Below are 17,072 nucleotides of genomic sequence, written 5' to 3' on the forward strand. Positions count from 1 at the left end.
AACTTAAAATGTTTAATTGATTATAATTTTATGTTGTCTCACTAAGTTTATATACAATATGAGAACATTTAAGAGAACCCCAAATTTTCCATACTTATATACTTAATTTAGTAGATAATTAAAGTTATTTAAGTTGTTGGGATGTTTTTGTTTAAGTCAGATTATAGTTATACTTAAAATGGAAAGGAAATATATTAATTTATAAACATAGCTTAACAAATTAAAGGGAATTTAGTTATGCTATAAAAAGCAGCCCTAAATTTATTTTTAATGGCTAGATTTTTAAATAGAAAAAGAAGATTGCAAAGCTGAACTAAAGGATTTAGGAAGATCTAGGCTTTAAAATTTGTAACTTGACTATATTACACATTTATTTTATAAAACTAAACTCTGAATAGTCTTTTCTGTGTGGCAATATGATCCCCTGTGTACCAGTGGCTCACATTTAGCAGGTTATAGATCCATAAATCCTTACGTGTTAGAAAGTACCTTCAGCATCGTTAAATTGATGGATTAGAGTTTCAGTTGTATTTTCCCCTATAGAAATAGCAACTTTTTACCTAAGCTATTAAATCACGGTGTCGTTGGTTTAGTTTGGTCATTATAATGGCTGAAATAATTCTTATAACCATTTTATTGAGAGACCTCAGCTTATAGAGCTTGGAATACGGAAGCCATTTCTCTCACCGCATGCAATCTGTCCCATCAAGTCCCCAGCTGGACGGCAGGGATCCTAGTGAGAGCACACTTTGACTTCATAGCTTTCATGCAATTTCCGAATTTGGAATATACAGTTTTAAAATGGTGTTTTCATTTTATTCAAAATCCTTCTTGCTTTCTCCCCAGTCTGGGCTCCAGTGGGTGGAATTGTGGGAGGGGGAGGCAGGTTCTACTGGGAAACACCCACTTTTCCTGACTCTGCGGCTGGCCCTGGTGAAGCGTGCGCGGGGATTCCTTGCAGTCTTAGGTGCCTCCGTCCTGCACAGGCCCATGGCCTGGGAGAGCGGCCACTGCTTGACCCTTTCCTCCTGTATTTGGATCTCTTGCAAGTGTCTTTCTGGGGCCACTTGTCCAGAGGTAGCCCTCTCGCCGAGGCAGGCAGGACTGCAGACTGTTCAAGGCCAGCTACCTGCCACGTGGCCCACTGGACCCTCAAGAAACCCATGCACTTGCCATGCCTGAGAGTGAGAACACAGCATCTCACGCCTGCCGGGGTTCACTGAAATAGCGGCAGCATCGGGCGGTAGGCTGGACAAGTGAATTGGCAACCGTCAGAGGAGAAGCAATTTTCAGCCCTGAACTTTGGAGAGGAGAGGATGTGTAGGAGCCCCTCCCAACCGTGTAGGGGAGACTCTTGCCCCATCCCCTGCACTTGGCAAGAGAAAGAAGAGGAAAAAACTTTTCATCATGACTATTTTCCCAGCGTGGGGTGTGTGTGTGCATGTGTGTGGTGTTGGGACAGGGGAGGACCAAACTTCCTAAAGCAGCTGCTGTTGGGGCTGCGTCTCTGCAAACCCCACAGGAAGCAGCAGGCCCCGAAGCTGGCAGTTCTCTCAGTTGATAATGAGGGCTCTTCAATGCCTTTTATTCTTAGCTGTGGGGCCCTAGTCACCAATTCTGGCAATAGGCCCCTCGCTCCATCTTATCACATGTAATTGACACATTACAATCAATTACCCTGTGTATTTTAACAATGGAACTGGCTTGATCGTGTGGAAAGCCACCAGATGTGTAATGACTGTAATTTCACACCTCTGAACCTCAGTTGACTTCTGGCGACTTATCTGATCATGCTGCAGAGGCACCGCTTTACCAAAAGGAGTATAAATCAGAAGATGTGCCTCAGGAAGTGTCAAGAAAGATGTAGCCGAGGCCACCCAACTGAGCAGCAAAACAGCAGGCATGTGAGAAACACTGTCAGGGAGGAGGAAAGATGTGAGAGCTGTTTATTCACACCGAGGAGGTTCGGAACCACAAGATGCCAACAGAAATGCACATCACTACCCTAACAATACAGACAACATACCGAAACCTGCCGATGGGCTTCACAGCTGCTTAGATGCAAACTGTTACGCAACACATCCTTCTGCTCTTCCACCATCATTCCACACCCCTCCAACTTTATTCTGGTCTTTTCCATAAAACTGTTTCCTAATATTCGTGCTACCAATGATATTTTCTTAACACATAATTTGTAGAGAAAGAAAACCTATTAGTTGGTACTTTTTTATATGAATAAAAGACAAGTTTTCCCCCACACCAGCACAAAATAGGGAGGAGAAAGCTCTAAGACTTCCTCATCCTTAACCCAAACCGTTCTCACACAACTGGTACAGGTCAGCTCAGCTCTCCTCGGCTCTCCTGGCGCCCCCACCGCCAGGCTCCGGTCACTTGGCCTTCTTGCCACCCTTCTGGGACTCCAGAGTGGCCTTCCTGGCCTCCTCCTCTGGGATGAACACGCTGACAGTGAAGTCACTGGTCTCCGAGCCGTACTTGTTCTTCACAACCAGCCCGTATTTGCCAGAGTCAGCGGTGGTCACGTCAGTGATGGTGAAGTAGGCCGTCTTCCCGGCCTCGAACTTGAGGTTGCAGTGGTCATCTGAGGCCAGGAGCTTCTCATTCTTCAACCACGAGACCTCAGGACTTGGGTCGCCCCACACATTGCAAGTGAGATTAAGGGCCTGTTATGAGAGGGAAGGGTATAAATCAGATATACTGATACACCTTCAAGAATTTTGCTGGCTGGCAACTTGGCATGACCAGAGGATAAATAAAAACCTCCCGGACCTGGGTTTAAAGTATTTATGCGTGTGCACCTGTGTGAGTTACAGTTGGAAGTAACATGTGAGGAGGTCTCTTTAAGGCCGGGGCTTTCTGGCTTCTGGAATGCTTATTATTCAAAACACACCAAGGAGTTTGCTTCTCTTCCCTGCCTCCACTTTCTCGTTCATAAACACAGAGGTGCCTTTTGCTCTAATGTGGCATTTTGGGCTCTGTCTCAGTAGAGAGACCTCCCCGTTGCCATAATCACCACCTGTTCTCTTTTGCATTTCATTTTTGTCAAAGATCCCAGCAGCAGAATTGTAACAGCTGCTTCAGAGAATGTCATTAATTTTCAAATTCCACTTTCCTCCTTCTACTTCTCTCCTCAGACCCCATTTAATCTGTTGCAGTTGCAGAGGTGCACTACCAAAATGTATTACCAAAGAAAATATTCCCACTTGTGCCAAAACATCCTTATTCTAAAAGATTGACATTTAGATCTACAGTTTTACTTTACTTTTTTCATTGAAAAAAATTTAGATCATTGTAAATTCACATGCAGTTGTAAGAAATAATCCCCTGTATCCTTTAGCCAGTTCCCCAGTGGTATTAATAACATTTCATAGACATGTAGTACAATATCACAATCAGCACATTGACATTGATCTTGTTTAGATTTCCCCAATCTTACTTGTACTGATTGCCTCTGTGTGCGTGTTTCATTCTATTCAATTTTATCAGTAGTGTAGGTTCATGTTTCTATCACCACAGTCAAAATACAGAATATTGCTATCACCACAAAGACCCCTGGGTTGTCCTTTTATAAACACATCCCCCTCCCCTTCCAACTTCTCAGCCCTGTTTCTAATACCTGGCAACCACAAATCCGTTTTCCATTTCTAAAATGCTGTTACCTCAAAAGTATTATATAAATAGGATCACATAGTATGTACCCCTTCAGAATTGCTTCTGTTGTTCAGCCTGATTCTGTACAAATTCATCCCAGTTGTTGCATGTACCAATAGTTTCTCCCTTTTCACTGCTGAGTAGTATGTTATAGTGTAACTGGCTCCATGGACAAAAGTGCTTCTTTGTAGTTCTCTTATGTTTCAAGTTCCCAGGCCAGTAAGACTTGCCCAGAACTTTGTAACTTTCTATTTCATCCATCCATTCCCTTTTGAGTTGTTTTCTTCCCCCAGAAACAGCAGAGTCTCCTTGAAGCTGCAAGATAACTACAGGGCCTTACACAACCTGGTGTCCAGGGAAGACAAGAAAGGCGACTCCCCACCTCAGACTGTGGCCAAGGACCTGCTGAGCAACCTACTCCCCACATCCCACCTGCACACACGATGGAAAGAACGACCAATATTAACACCTGGAACACCAATATTAACACCAAGCTCATTATACTACCAAAATCTCTACCCTGGAAGGGACTTATCCACCATCTTTTTATCATGTGGCATATGTACTAGCATGATTTCTCACTGCACTTGCGTGCCCTCTACTCCACCCCAAAGGTAATGATGCCCACTCATGTCATGCATTATTCTTTTCACCTCTAGCAAAAACCCTGTTAGGTCAAGGAAGAGTATTTGAGGCAGACCATTCCTCCCACCTCTCAGCTGATGGTTGATGCGTCCTCTGTAATACATCTCCTTTCTTCCTGGACAATCCTTAATGTCTCGGTAATTGCCTTTCTATGGGGTGAGCAACAGAGTGAACCCCCCTTGTGGGTTCATTAACAATAGTAAGTGTATGCCCATAAGGGTTGTCTGGGCTTTTTCCAGTTTGGGGGCTATTACAAATACAGTTGCTATGAACAATTGTATACAGGTTTTTATGTGAACATAAGCTTTCATTTTTCTGGGATAAAAGTCCACAGATACAATTGCTGTATTGTATGGTAAATGCATGTTTTGTTTTTTTTTTCCAAAAATTGCCAAACTGTTTTCCTGAGTGGCTGTACAATTTTGGTTTACATCCCCACCAGTAATATACAAGTGATTCAGTTTCTCTATATCCTCACCAGCATTTGTTGTCATGTACTGTTTTAAATTTATTTATTTATTTATTTTTAGAGACAGGGTCTTGCAATGGTGCCCAGGTTGAATGGGAACTCCTGGGCTCAACTGATCCTCCCACCTCAGCCTCCCTAGTATCTGTGACTACAGGTTTTCACCATCATGCTAGCTACTACTTTTTATTATAGCAGTTCTGATAGATGTGTCATGATATTTCATTGTGGTTTTAATTTTTATTTTCCTGATGGCTAATGATGTTGAATTTACTTCACATTTTAAATTCCATTCTTGCATTTTTTTCTTATTAAATTCCAGAAATTATAAGAACTAGGGCTTACCATAAAGAGAGAAAAGGCTATCCTTCTAAATATCCTTCTAAAGGACCTTATGTGATCACTTTTTACCTCTTTTGTAGGCGTATCATTTCAAATTGGAGAGATTAAGAAATCTGTTTACCTCCCATCACTAATGAACATATCTTAGTGAATTATTCTACAAATACATTTCAGCAAGAAAAATGTGAGTCAAATTATTGCCATTAAACTTATCTAAGCAGACCAGTTGCATGATTTTGGAAACTGTGATTACTTGAAGTTAAAACTTTTAACAAAATCAAACAAAAACTCCTAAACACCTTAGGCATCATGGAAAACTCTTACCCATACTTCAGATTTGAGTTATAGATTACAAAATGCTTTCACATACATTCTCTCAATTCTCACTACAATATAGTGAATTGTATATTTTTAACCCCATTAGGTGAGAAAAATAGAAAAGGGAGTTTAAGAACAAAAACAACTTTGCACAATGGTTGAGCTTAAAGTCAACTGTGATCATATTTTCCACCCATGAAGAAACACAGCTGAATGAAACCTACCTCTAGCTGAGGGATTTCGACATACCTTGCTTTGTTACCTGAGTTCCAACCACCCGCTGTGGGTCTTTACTGCCCTTTGAAGTGGAAAAAGTTTTGTTCTACTACAAATATCTCTACCCCTAGAACTTGTATATTAAACTTCTTTTAATGAAACATAAAGATGAAGAAAGTGAATCCAGATTAGAAATTATGTTCATTGCCTCTCAGAAAGATTACCACGGAGCCAGGTTATACCAGTTTAAAACCAAATGGAAGGAAACCAGTTTCAACAGAAATATAGCCAATAGAAATTCCCACAGTAGCATGTTTCCCTTTAACATGCTAAAGTGAGGCACTTAATAGCACAGTCCATTTCCCACTATGTGTTAGAGGTTGTTTCTTTCTCCAATTATATTTGTCATAGAGTTATGACTGAACATTTTCAGTTTCTCACAATTTTCAAGGGTGACTCAGGAAAGATACCAAGTGACCTATATATGTCCATAAGTGACAAACTCGCATCCTGATGCTTGGCCTACAGAAGATTGAGATGATTGGAAAACCAGCAGCATTTGTAACCTTGCATTTGGCCATGTTGGTAATGGAGTAAGATGAAGATGGTGGGATGGTAAGTGTATCTTAAAAGAAGGCACGAAGGCTGAGGCGCTGGACTCCTAGCATACAGGGGCAGGCATAGGGATGCTCCATGCTTACCTTGCCCTCCTGGATGGTGACCACGTCAGGGAGACCGCCCAGCACCCGGGCACGATCTGCAAGCACAGGCACTTCTGGTTAATCAGTGCAGTGATGAGGACCAGAAATCACACCCACAAAAACACCCCAGGGAACTAATTGTCCAATCTAGTTCCCTTCTCCTGACAGTTATTTTATACTGTTTTCAATGTGCAAAGAAGAAAATGGTCCAGGGATTTTGGATCTTAATCCTTCTTTACCCACATGTTGTGTACATTCGGGTGCCTGTATCTGTACCTGAAATACCAGCTAAAATATGATAGCTTAGTTGTATCAAGACCTGCTCTGTAATTTTCATAGCTATTTTCAGCTTTGTCCTTTCTACAGCTTAGTGAGGCTAAGCTCAAGGAAGCAGAACAGATCTCTATGGACAGTTTCCAAGTGTGACTTGGCCTCTTTTATGGGTTTCCATATGATGAAAAAAGGTTGCAAATGGGCTGTATGCTAGAGAGATTTGGAAGCTCATGCAGATGTGAGCTTTCTTTGAGACCTTCCCTAGAGAGCTTCCCTTTCTTGTCTCCTGGTAGTTCTTGATAGTGCTGTGCAGGCCATTCCTATGGCTGTGACTATAAAGGCCCCTAGTCAAGGGGACAAGGCATGGGTAGGTGCTGAGATGCACAGCTGGCGTCCTGAGCCAAGCCATGCACCTGGGTGTGACTGCCTCAGCCCCCGGGAAGAGTGCCTTTCTGTAATTTGCTCAAAGGCATCCTTTCTGGCATGAATACAGTGGCCAACCTTCTTTTCATTTTTAAGCCTACTTCAATTAATTTGTGACTCTTAATTCTCATTTCTACAATTTCCTTCTCCGCTAAGTCAGGCGGAAGCTTTGCTTTGAATGGAACTCGACAGCATTCCATTGCTGTTCCATTACAGCACTTGTAAGTCTGACCAGTCATCTGGTTCCCTGCGTGACTTGCTGTGCAATACTGGGCCAGTCACTTTCCGTGTGGGCCTCCGTTTCCAAATCTGTAGACTGGGGGAGGGGTTACTTCAGCCCCCTGGACATTAAGTTTCCAAACTCTGCTCCACAAAGTCCAGTGGATTTCTCTGGGGGGATGAGAGGAGGTAAGGAAGGGGGCACTGAGTTAGGGAGCCAGGACCCCATCCCAACTTCGGCTTTTACCTATCTTAGGTATTGGGTCTGTGTGGAAGACTTTGCTTGAAATAAGTGTTCTGTGGCTTATAAAAGTTTAAAAAACATAAAGCTAGAAGATCTCCAAGGTCTTTTCCAGTTCTAAAGAGTTCACAAACTGGAGGATCAGGCTCCTTTCCCACACAAGAGTTCAAAATTTGGAAGAGGTGGGACACTGCTTGCAGATGTGGGCTTTGCTCAGTACAGACAAGAAATGCTCCTTCTTGCTCTGACACTCCCCCGTCGTGCTTCCATGCCCCCTGCACCAGCACCTGCCCCTTTACCCCCAGCAGCAGCCTCACAGATGCAAGGCCTGGGCCAGGAGAGGGAAAGAGGAGAGAGGAGCGTGGGGACACAGTGCAAGTTAAAGGTCCAAAGTCCATCCTGAAGGCCCTGGAGCCACTGGCAGGTGGAAGGATGACTTCATTGCTCACTCCTTCTCCTTCAAACCCAGCTCCAATCGACTCTACCATTTTAACCCATAACAACTTTTAAATTTTGGTTCCCACACTGAGAGAGAAATTGAATTAGTATTATAGATTAGTCTGTCACTTCTGCAATCCTGTAAGACTGTGTTCTAAAAATCTCTGTATGTGAAGCAAACAGCTGACAGACGTGCAGCAGTGAGTTCGTTTCTGGGCACGCAGAACTGATAGTTTGGTGTTTGCTCCCTTGGACTGTGTCTCATTAAATGAGAGGAAGGAAGGCCTTATTCAGCATCTTTTCTCTTACAGGGGCTGGTAGGAAAATGCACAGCACTTGTTGGTGATTTACCTAATGTCAAATTTACAATGTTTCTTGATGTTTCCCTTCCTTAATGGCTATATATTTTTCTGGTACATTGTGCCTACAAGTGGCTAACAACCTTTTGTGTGATCTGCAGTGAAGTGATTTCTCAGGATATCTGGGTGATATCTCAAGACAAGGGCCAGGTGATATTCTTATAATGTAACCTGAGACCCTTTTTCCATAGACATTCTTTTGCAAAAGACTAAAATGAAAACAAATGTAGAACACCTAATATTTAAAAAAGAAAGAAGAGAAAAAACCACTCCACTGTCTTTCATCTGTAGTCATAATGGCAAAATAAAACTGTATTTTGAATCAAATATTTTGAATCACATTTATACCAGGAATAAATGTGAAAGTGGTTTACTTACTTTTCTCGGCAATGGCAGCTTGTCTGGGGTTGAGAGAAACGAACAAACATACAAACAAAGAAGAATTGTGTTTTAGTGTTACTTCAAAGTAGCCAATCTTGACTATATCTCATTGCCTCTGAAACAACTTGCTGCTCAATGTAACAGTGGGAAGTGCTGTTTTTACTGCATTGGCTGACATAAAAGACTCTTTCTAACGCTCGGATGGGCAAGCAGCACACAAGTTTCCAGAGAAATTAGTGCATGGGAGTGGCATTTACTGGGACAAGGGACTTACTTCAACCTCTGGAATTCAGCAAAGGCCTCGTCGTATGCTTTAAGAGAAAAAAGAAAAGTTAGAATGTTCTCACCTAGAATGGACAACATAGGAGCTGACTAAAATTCATAACTCGAGGTCATGATCAGTCTAGACGTGACTAAATCGACTTTGAATAACACTCTGCCTAACTCCACAGCTCAATGTACTTAACAAGACAAGCAAATACTTCTAGGCACAAAATATGAAATAATAGATTTTAGAAGCTTTTAACTCAGTGAGAGACCTTTAACCCCTTGAATGGAAAGGCAAAGGTTCACTCCACCAAAGAAAAAAATGGGAACAAAAGCCTGTTTCTTTCTTTCTTTTGTTCTTTTTTTGAGACAGAATACCACTCTGTTGCCTGGGCTAGAGTGTTGTGGCATCAGCCTAGCTCACAGCAACCTCTAACTCCTGGACTCAAGCGATCCTTTCTGCCTCAGCCTCCCTAGTAGCTGGAACTACAGACATGTGGCGCCATACCCGGCTACTTTTTCTATTTTTAGTACAGACAGGATCTGGCTCTTGCTCAGGCTGGTCTCAAACCTCTGAGCTCAAGTGATTCTCCCGCCTCGGCCTCCCAGAGTGCTGGAATTACAGGTGTGAGCCACCACACCCGACCCAAAGCCTGTTTCAAACAAAAATTGATTGTCTAATAAGCATCCTGAGCATCAGAAAAGCTTTGTCTTAAGTCATTGCAGACATCATAGCATCCTAGCTAGAGAGTTAAACACCTTTATGTTATGTTGTCTGGTCTATTTGGGCAAAAGAGCACAACGAGTTTCTGTAATCACAGGGTGCTTGCCGGAAGCAGTGTTTCTTATGCCGTGATGGATGTGAGACGAAAGACAAGTGAGACAAAGAAATTAGACTATATAATTCTAAAATAATTTTTTCTCTGTGCCTGCAGAATGAGCCACTTTGACTGAAGACTTTAGGGTAAATGGCAGCTTCATTTTGAAACCCCTCTTACCTTACCTGTAAGATCCTCTATGGTTTAGGAATCATAATATTTTAAGTCTCTAGAGAATACTTGTGTAATACTTTTCCATACCCTTATTTTACAGATGGAAAAACAGGTATAAAGCTGGGCTTAAAGTCGCTGGTCCTTGTCTTTTCTCATCTATAAAATGAGAGGGGTACTGACCAGGTCAACCTGAGCTGAGCTTTGAGCTGCTCTTTGTGCTCCCCCACACTGAGAGGAGATGGGCACGGCTGAGCCAATCTGTGTTTGGGGGCAGTGACAATGCTGGCAAGATAATCCACAGCCTTTTGCTTAAGGGGGATTTCAGAGTCGGGTGTTTCAATAAGCTTTGGTGGGCCAGAGAGTACAAATAAATTTTTTCACCCATGTATTGCTCCCCTATTCCTACTGGGTTTCAAGTGGTCAGATGGCTGCAGAAGGAATCCCCTATTGCTGTGCACTTGTGACGTAAGCAGAGTGTGGCCTAGACAGCCCGTGTCACTCAGGAGCAGCCATTCGGACACTGCAGATCCCACAGGGGCCCTTCCAGTTACAAAGGGTGGGGGGTGGGGATAAGGTGACTCAGCACCATAAAACTCCAGGTAGAGATGAAACGCTGCTCTCTAAATGATGACCCTACTCTCTGAGGATGAAAAAAACTGAGTTATTGCATATTTAGATTGTATTTTAATATACAAAGAAGTGGGGGGGGAGAGTCAGTCTACAGCTTCCTTTAGTTACTTTAATACAATGTAGACGGCTTCATTTGTATAGGAAAGAATAAGACGAAGAGGCTAGTACTGGGACACGGAGGAATGGCACATTGCTTTTAACTTTTTACTTATAATCGTGCATGTTTTAACTTAAAAATTTTTAATTAATAGCTGCACCTCTCCTTTTGTCTTTGCTCTTAGATGGAAACCTTTTGTCTCCATCTCTCATTACTCTCTTCTCTTCTCTCCAGAACCCCTCATTCTCTCAGCAGATGGCCAAGAAATCTGAGGCCATAAGGACCCAGCCTCTCCAACTTCCTTCTGTTCACCTCAATATTTGTCTCTGCTTATTCACGCCCCTTTGGCTTCTGAAGAGTAGGTATTCTTGCTCCTTCCCAAAGTTACCTCTGTCCTGGGACTCAAACCTTCCATTCTTCAGGACTTTATCAATGATTCCCCTTCACTCAAATCTCAGTCCTTCTAACACATCTGGTTTCTTGGACTCTATGAACCTGCTCAAATATTAATTGCCATAAAACAGTCCTTTTTCAGTGCTCATTCTTGTTTAAGTGACTGTGTCAGCCTGCCCCTCTTTGCAAGTGTCTCTCTGGAAGAGCAGTGCTTCCTTTCCTTGTGCACTGTCTCCACCTTACTTTTCACTGACTTTCCAACCACTAAATTAATTCTTGCTTCAACCACCAAGGCTGAATGAAAACTGTTTTATCACAATCACTGTTAAATATAACGTTCATGGGAGGCCATTGATTTGCACTGAGTTCCTACACTAGGCCTCAGCAGAGCAGACCAAACCCGAGTGGAGTCTGGCCTTGTGCTAGGTGCCACATAATCAAAATGACCTTTAAAATAGGCCAGTTTTCAAAAAAACAGGAGATTCACGGCAACCAATCAGAAGGGGCCCAGGCAACCTCAGCCAGCATGATAAAGAAGTCCCCCTCTGCTTTAATCCCACAAGGAAATTAACCTGAAGTACCTTGATGCCAACCAATCTACTTTTTACACTAGGCTATTTCCTTAATCCTGCTCAAGCTACCTTATAAAAACCAGTCATTCTGCCATGCCCAACAGAGTGCCTTTCTATTTCGTAGATGGGATACTGACCAATTCATGACTTGCTAATAAAAGCCAATTAGATATTTAAACTTAATTTGCTGAAATTTTGTTCTTTTTAAAAATAAGTTTTATTTATATACTTTTCTTTTTTTAGAGATGGGAGTCTTGCTATGTTGCCCAGGCTGGCCTCTAACTCCTGAGCTCAAGTGATCCTCCTGCTTTAGCCTCCTGGGTAGCTGAGACCACAGGTGTCTGCCATCACACTTGGTGAAATTTTGTTCTTTGACATCACCAACATAATGACCTCTTTCCACCCTTCATTATTTTTAGAAGATCCACTTCTCTATAGTAAGTTTGAGCCTGCAGAATTTCTGTTTACCTTGTCCAGAAAGATCCACTGTCTTCTGGTGTCCAGTTTGGCCATCAAAGAGCTCCATCACATATTTCCCTTTGTCATTCGGAGTGGGCTCATTGATTTGTAGCCAGATCTGCTCTCCAGTGACCCCACTCTTAACTCTGTCTGAGTACTTTATAGCAGTCCCACTGTTAAAATCAAAGAAAACATCCTCAGTGTTTGCTTTCATCCAGAGCTGATCTTTACTTTGTCTATTACTGAAGGTCTTATCATAAAGTTTTACAGGCTTTCAAAAAACATGGAATCTGCATATGTTATTCTTCTGTTTCAGAGAAATTATGGGCCCTGATGTACAGAACTGGGATTCCAAGGCCCTGGTCTGGTAGTCTGAACATTTATTTTACTCCCCATAGCAGTCGGGAGCCCAGGACAGATTGCAACACCAACACTTCTCAGTGGTATTAATTATTTTTGTGTTTGCTTGGGTTTATTTGTAGGGTTAAGGGAATTTTACTGCATACTTCATATAGATAATCTGTGGCTATAAATCAAATTTTACAAACTAGTCAAAAACACACTTATGGAGGCTTATCTGTGGCTGACATCTATTGACATATGTTGTTACAAAGTTTTTTAAAACATAGGTAAAAATGCACTTGGTAGTAGAGCTAAGAGTGAATGAAAAGCACAATTGCTGCCAAAGTGAACGAGGTAGGTTCTCTGTCCCTGGGTGTGAGTTTTCTAGGATTCTATAGTAGGTCATGAGCAGACTCATGCATTATATTCTTTATATCTATTCTATATCTATTATATTCTTTATATTCTATATATCTCCTATATATAGGAGAATAAAAGGAAATATAGCCCTTTGTTTTGTGATCTGCTGGTCTAGGAGTGCTACTGTTATTGATGAAATAAGAGAAAAGGCATCAGATGTACTCTCAATGATGTCACAAGAAACTTTAGGAAGAGTCTGTAAAAATGTGAGGAAATAAAAAAAAAAGCAGTATACAAAACGATTACAGCCACAATGATGCATAGAAAAAAAGACTGGAAGGAAGTGTTCCAAATTGTTCATTATGGATGATATCATATTATGAATTTTTCTAACTTGTAATACAATATCATAAATTTGTTTTCTAAAACAAGCATGTTTATGTTTATAGTTGTAACAAACAAAATGAACTATGAAAAACATAGAACAAATTTTCCACCAAAAAAGTTTTAGCTTTCAAAGACATATTTAGCATTTTTCTTATACCACCATATTCTTTAAAGAATGTTTATCATCTAAAAAGATATTAAAAACTAAAATACCATAAAATATAAGGTAAAGAAACCCTGCACCCTACAAATTTAGCCTGAGCTATAAATATGTCTTAGAGAATTAGACAGAAAGATTGTTCTCTGCTTTGTCATAATAAATGTTTGAATTCTTTAATATCTGGCTAACATGCATAATAGTACCTACATTTAAAAGTGCTTCAGAAAGTATAGGTATTATTGTTCCTATTTTATATAAGATAAAACTGAGATTCAGAAAATTAAATGACTTGCCCAATATCACAAGGGAAGATAGCAGCAAAGTCAGGATTAAAACCCATTTTAAGGTTTTTTTTTCCCAAAAGACAATCCTAGATTCCTGAATCTTATAGGAACATGAATACACAAAAAACTCATGTAGCTGAGTAGACCAAATAATGTAAGAAGCTTATGCCTTGCAAGTCTAATAGCAATTTCTTCAAAACACATTTTCAATATTCTAATTTTTTAAACAGGTAATTTCTTGTAGAGAAGATATAAAGCTTTTTGATTGATGATTCAATGAATTTTACTTCTCTCATTCTTCAGTCTGATATATGAGAATGTCCTAGATGTCACAGAGAAATTCCTAGAATTTGATCTATTTTAACTTATAATTACTTTCCTAAAATGTATTCTGAAGAAAACAGAACAAAGGAATGAAACCCCAAGCATTCTACACTGAAATTTTACTACTTCTCATTTTTAAAACTAAGAAAATAATAATAATAATAATAATAATAAAAACATTGTTCTACCTAACAATAAAGTAATTTTTTTTTTTTTGAGACAGAATCTCACTCTGTTGCCTAGGCATCAACCTAGCTCACAGCAACCTCAAACTTCTGAGCTCAAATGGTCTGCCCACCTCGGCCTCCCAGAGTGCTAGGATTACAGGCGTGAGCCACCACACCCGGCCAAAGTCATTTTATTTTATTTTATTTATTTATTTTTTTTTAGGATGTCCACTACATCCTAAAACTGAACTGAGAATGGCTGTGCCCCATCAGATTATCTAGGCCAGGCCTCTGCTCTCTTTCAGCTCAGAATCTTTCAAGGAAGCACAGAGGTTAAGGATACCAGCAAGAGTATATATGGGAGGGTTCCATTTAGAAACTTATTTCAGCTCTTGGAATCCCAGAAGTAAACTTGAATATAATCCCTGTATAACTCCACAAAGGTAGCATGGGATTAGAACAGATCTTCAGGTTTAATCTAGTTCAAATAACATATTCTCCAAAGTCATTTTGAGATCTCTAAAGCCTTCTGAGGGTAGACAAGAAGCATGCTAATGCCTAACTATGCCAACTGCTATAAACACCACCAGCAACAATAATCTCAGGTACTCCTCTGGATTAGGCTTCTTTGGTGAACGGCCATTAATTTATATAGTGGGAAATTTGGTGCACACTGCGTCATTTTTATTCCAGACCATAGGATGTGTTAACTGTGTATGGAAAGAAAAGGCTAGGAATGTGGTTCTGGACACCTGGCAGAGCAGAGATAGTCCAAGCATGACTGTCTGGAGGTGGGAGTTTATATTATAGAGATATCTGTTAATTATGATACTTCTTAGATTACAGAGAAAGAGATACTGCAGCCATTACTGGCCTCACCATGTACAAACTGAGGGAGAGAGCTAACCTCACAGCAAGGGAATGCCCTGGTCTGTCTGTGCTATGCTCATCAACATTAGACTTGAGAATTTAGAAGACTCCCTATTTGAGAGGAACAGAAGTTTTTTTTTTTTTTTTTTTTTTTCTCATTCTCCACTTCCCCAGCAGAGAAAGAGTTTTACACAGAAAGTAAGTTCCTATTTACTTACTTGTGGGACCAGTTAACTTTCAAATCATCCAGGTAGTAAGTAACAAAAGAGTACAGCCGGATGCCCTCAGCTGTGCTCTGAATTTTCAGGTCTGTAGCAGACAAAGCTAAAAGAAGAAAACAACACATTTCATGCATCTGTAAAGGCCATCCTGGCAGGAGAATAATAATGATAATATTGTGGCATGAAAACTGTAACTTACCTATTTTTTTGCATACTTCTGTTATCAGTTCTTTAAAGGCTGTGGGTAGAGATTCATAGCCAAAACTTTAGCATACAAATGCTCAATATAAAGTCAAATCTCAAATTGTTAGTTCTCAAAACTTCACTGTCTAGTGAAGGGAATTGGACAAGTGCTCTTTGAGGAAATAACTCAATTTTTATCAGGTTTTTAAAGATCTCTGCTTATTTTGATATTTCCCCCTCTAATTCTTTATAACTGTTACCATATTTACATTCTAAAGAAAGGGCCACAGTAAGATTTCCAGGAAGGTTCTTGGCTTTAGGATTCTGTTTCTTAAGTCCCAGGAAGCCTTGGTTTACATTAGAGGATGTTTTCTTATCTGTATCATCAATTCATAATGAATTAACCATTTAGGTACCCTGGTCTTCCACAGCCTAACAGTGCTTTTTGCCAATAAACACATTTAGCCCTGCTCTACCAAGAGCAGGAAGGTGAAATCAATCAGACTTCTGCAGTTTGTTAGCAATATTGTCAAAAGATCTTGCTAAGGAAGAAAGTTGGAAGTTTGGGGGGGGGGTCACATGTAGGTTTTCATCATCATGATATATTTGTTCTTAGTAGTTTCTGAAAAATGGAAATTGCTTTCTTGCTTTGCTAATAACAGTGAGGCTTCAAATTTCCTATATAAATCTTTCTTGCTACCTTTAAGAGTGGACTATTTTTCATCATGTCTCTCACAGAAGTTTTTGATCCTGGAACATATTTATAGAGTTGAAACAAAAATGATGATTTAAATTGAAAACAGACCCCTGGTGGACTGTGGACTATAAATTCTCTGAAGATCAAAAGTATATTTCTGATTTCTAGGAAGACTATTTTGAGGACAGTAGTTCACTATGCTGGAATTTTAATTAAACTAGAATCTGTGGACAAAAAAATCACCATGACTTCAATTATCAGCCCAACCTCAGTCATAATTCTGGCAAACTGCATATAGAACACACAAAACAGCCCCCAGCAGTTGGTGGACTAACCTTCATCCACAAGCTTTAGTCTGCTCTTATCTTTTCCTCGGTCATCTTTCAGGATAACTTCATAAATCCCAGCATCTTTCTTGGAAAACTAAGGGGGAATGGATATGCCACATTGCAGTTTATCATAGCCACAGGGTATGGTGTCTGCATTTTTAAGGCTCTTGATTTATGGAATTGCCATCAAAACACACATTGAACAAGCATCCAGCCATGTGAGTGATGAACAGTTCAGAGACGCTATCCATAATAATTTGACCAGCTAGCAGTTCTGACTTTTACCTTCAAAAGCTTTTACCTTCAAAAGCTATAACTGATTTGAGGCTTAAAGTCCTTACCTTTTACTCTGCCATCATTTGTTAAAAACTAATGATCCCATATGTCTGAAAGCTGTGCTCTTTTCAAGAAAAAGTAGATAAAAATCTATACTTAAATGAATACTGTGTCTGACTGTCTCTGTACTTTTAGGGAACAATTTATCATGAGGCTTAAGTACAAACAAAGAAGAATCCACATAACTGCCCATATATGAAAAAAAGTAGCTCAGAACCATTCAGCTGATACTGGTTGGATATCTGACAAATCCATGCATATCCCAAGGAGAGAGAAGCTTTTGTGTTCTTATAGCAGTTGGAATTAAGGCA

General features: G+C 40.4%; 1 protein-coding gene across 4 annotated transcripts in view; it reads right to left on the minus strand.

Moving 5' to 3' along the window:
• Window positions 1-1,917: 1,917 nt before the first annotated feature.
• MYOM1 (myomesin 1) overlaps window positions 1,918-17,072 on the minus strand; it is a 153,673-nt gene continuing 138,518 nt past the window's right edge. For all 4 annotated transcript variants that reach the window (XM_012746091.3, XM_075993618.1, XM_075993620.1 and 1 more), the window contains 8 exons: window positions 16,432-16,519; window positions 15,416-15,454; window positions 15,214-15,319; window positions 12,111-12,274; window positions 8,966-9,002; window positions 8,689-8,711; window positions 6,358-6,413; window positions 1,918-2,681 (listed from right to left, as the gene is read on the minus strand). In XM_012746091.3, coding sequence (XP_012601545.2) covers window positions 2,388-2,681; window positions 6,358-6,413; window positions 8,689-8,711; window positions 8,966-9,002; window positions 12,111-12,274; window positions 15,214-15,319; window positions 15,416-15,454; window positions 16,432-16,519 — 807 coding nt within the window. In that variant the 3' untranslated portion in view covers window positions 1,918-2,387. The remainder of the gene's footprint in view (window positions 2,682-6,357; window positions 6,414-8,688; window positions 8,712-8,965; window positions 9,003-12,110; window positions 12,275-15,213; window positions 15,320-15,415; window positions 15,455-16,431; window positions 16,520-17,072) is intronic.

This window comes from Microcebus murinus, chromosome 17 (genome assembly GCF_040939455.1).
Source record: "Microcebus murinus isolate Inina chromosome 17, M.murinus_Inina_mat1.0, whole genome shotgun sequence".
NCBI classification, from domain to species: domain Eukaryota; kingdom Metazoa; phylum Chordata; class Mammalia; order Primates; family Cheirogaleidae; genus Microcebus; species Microcebus murinus.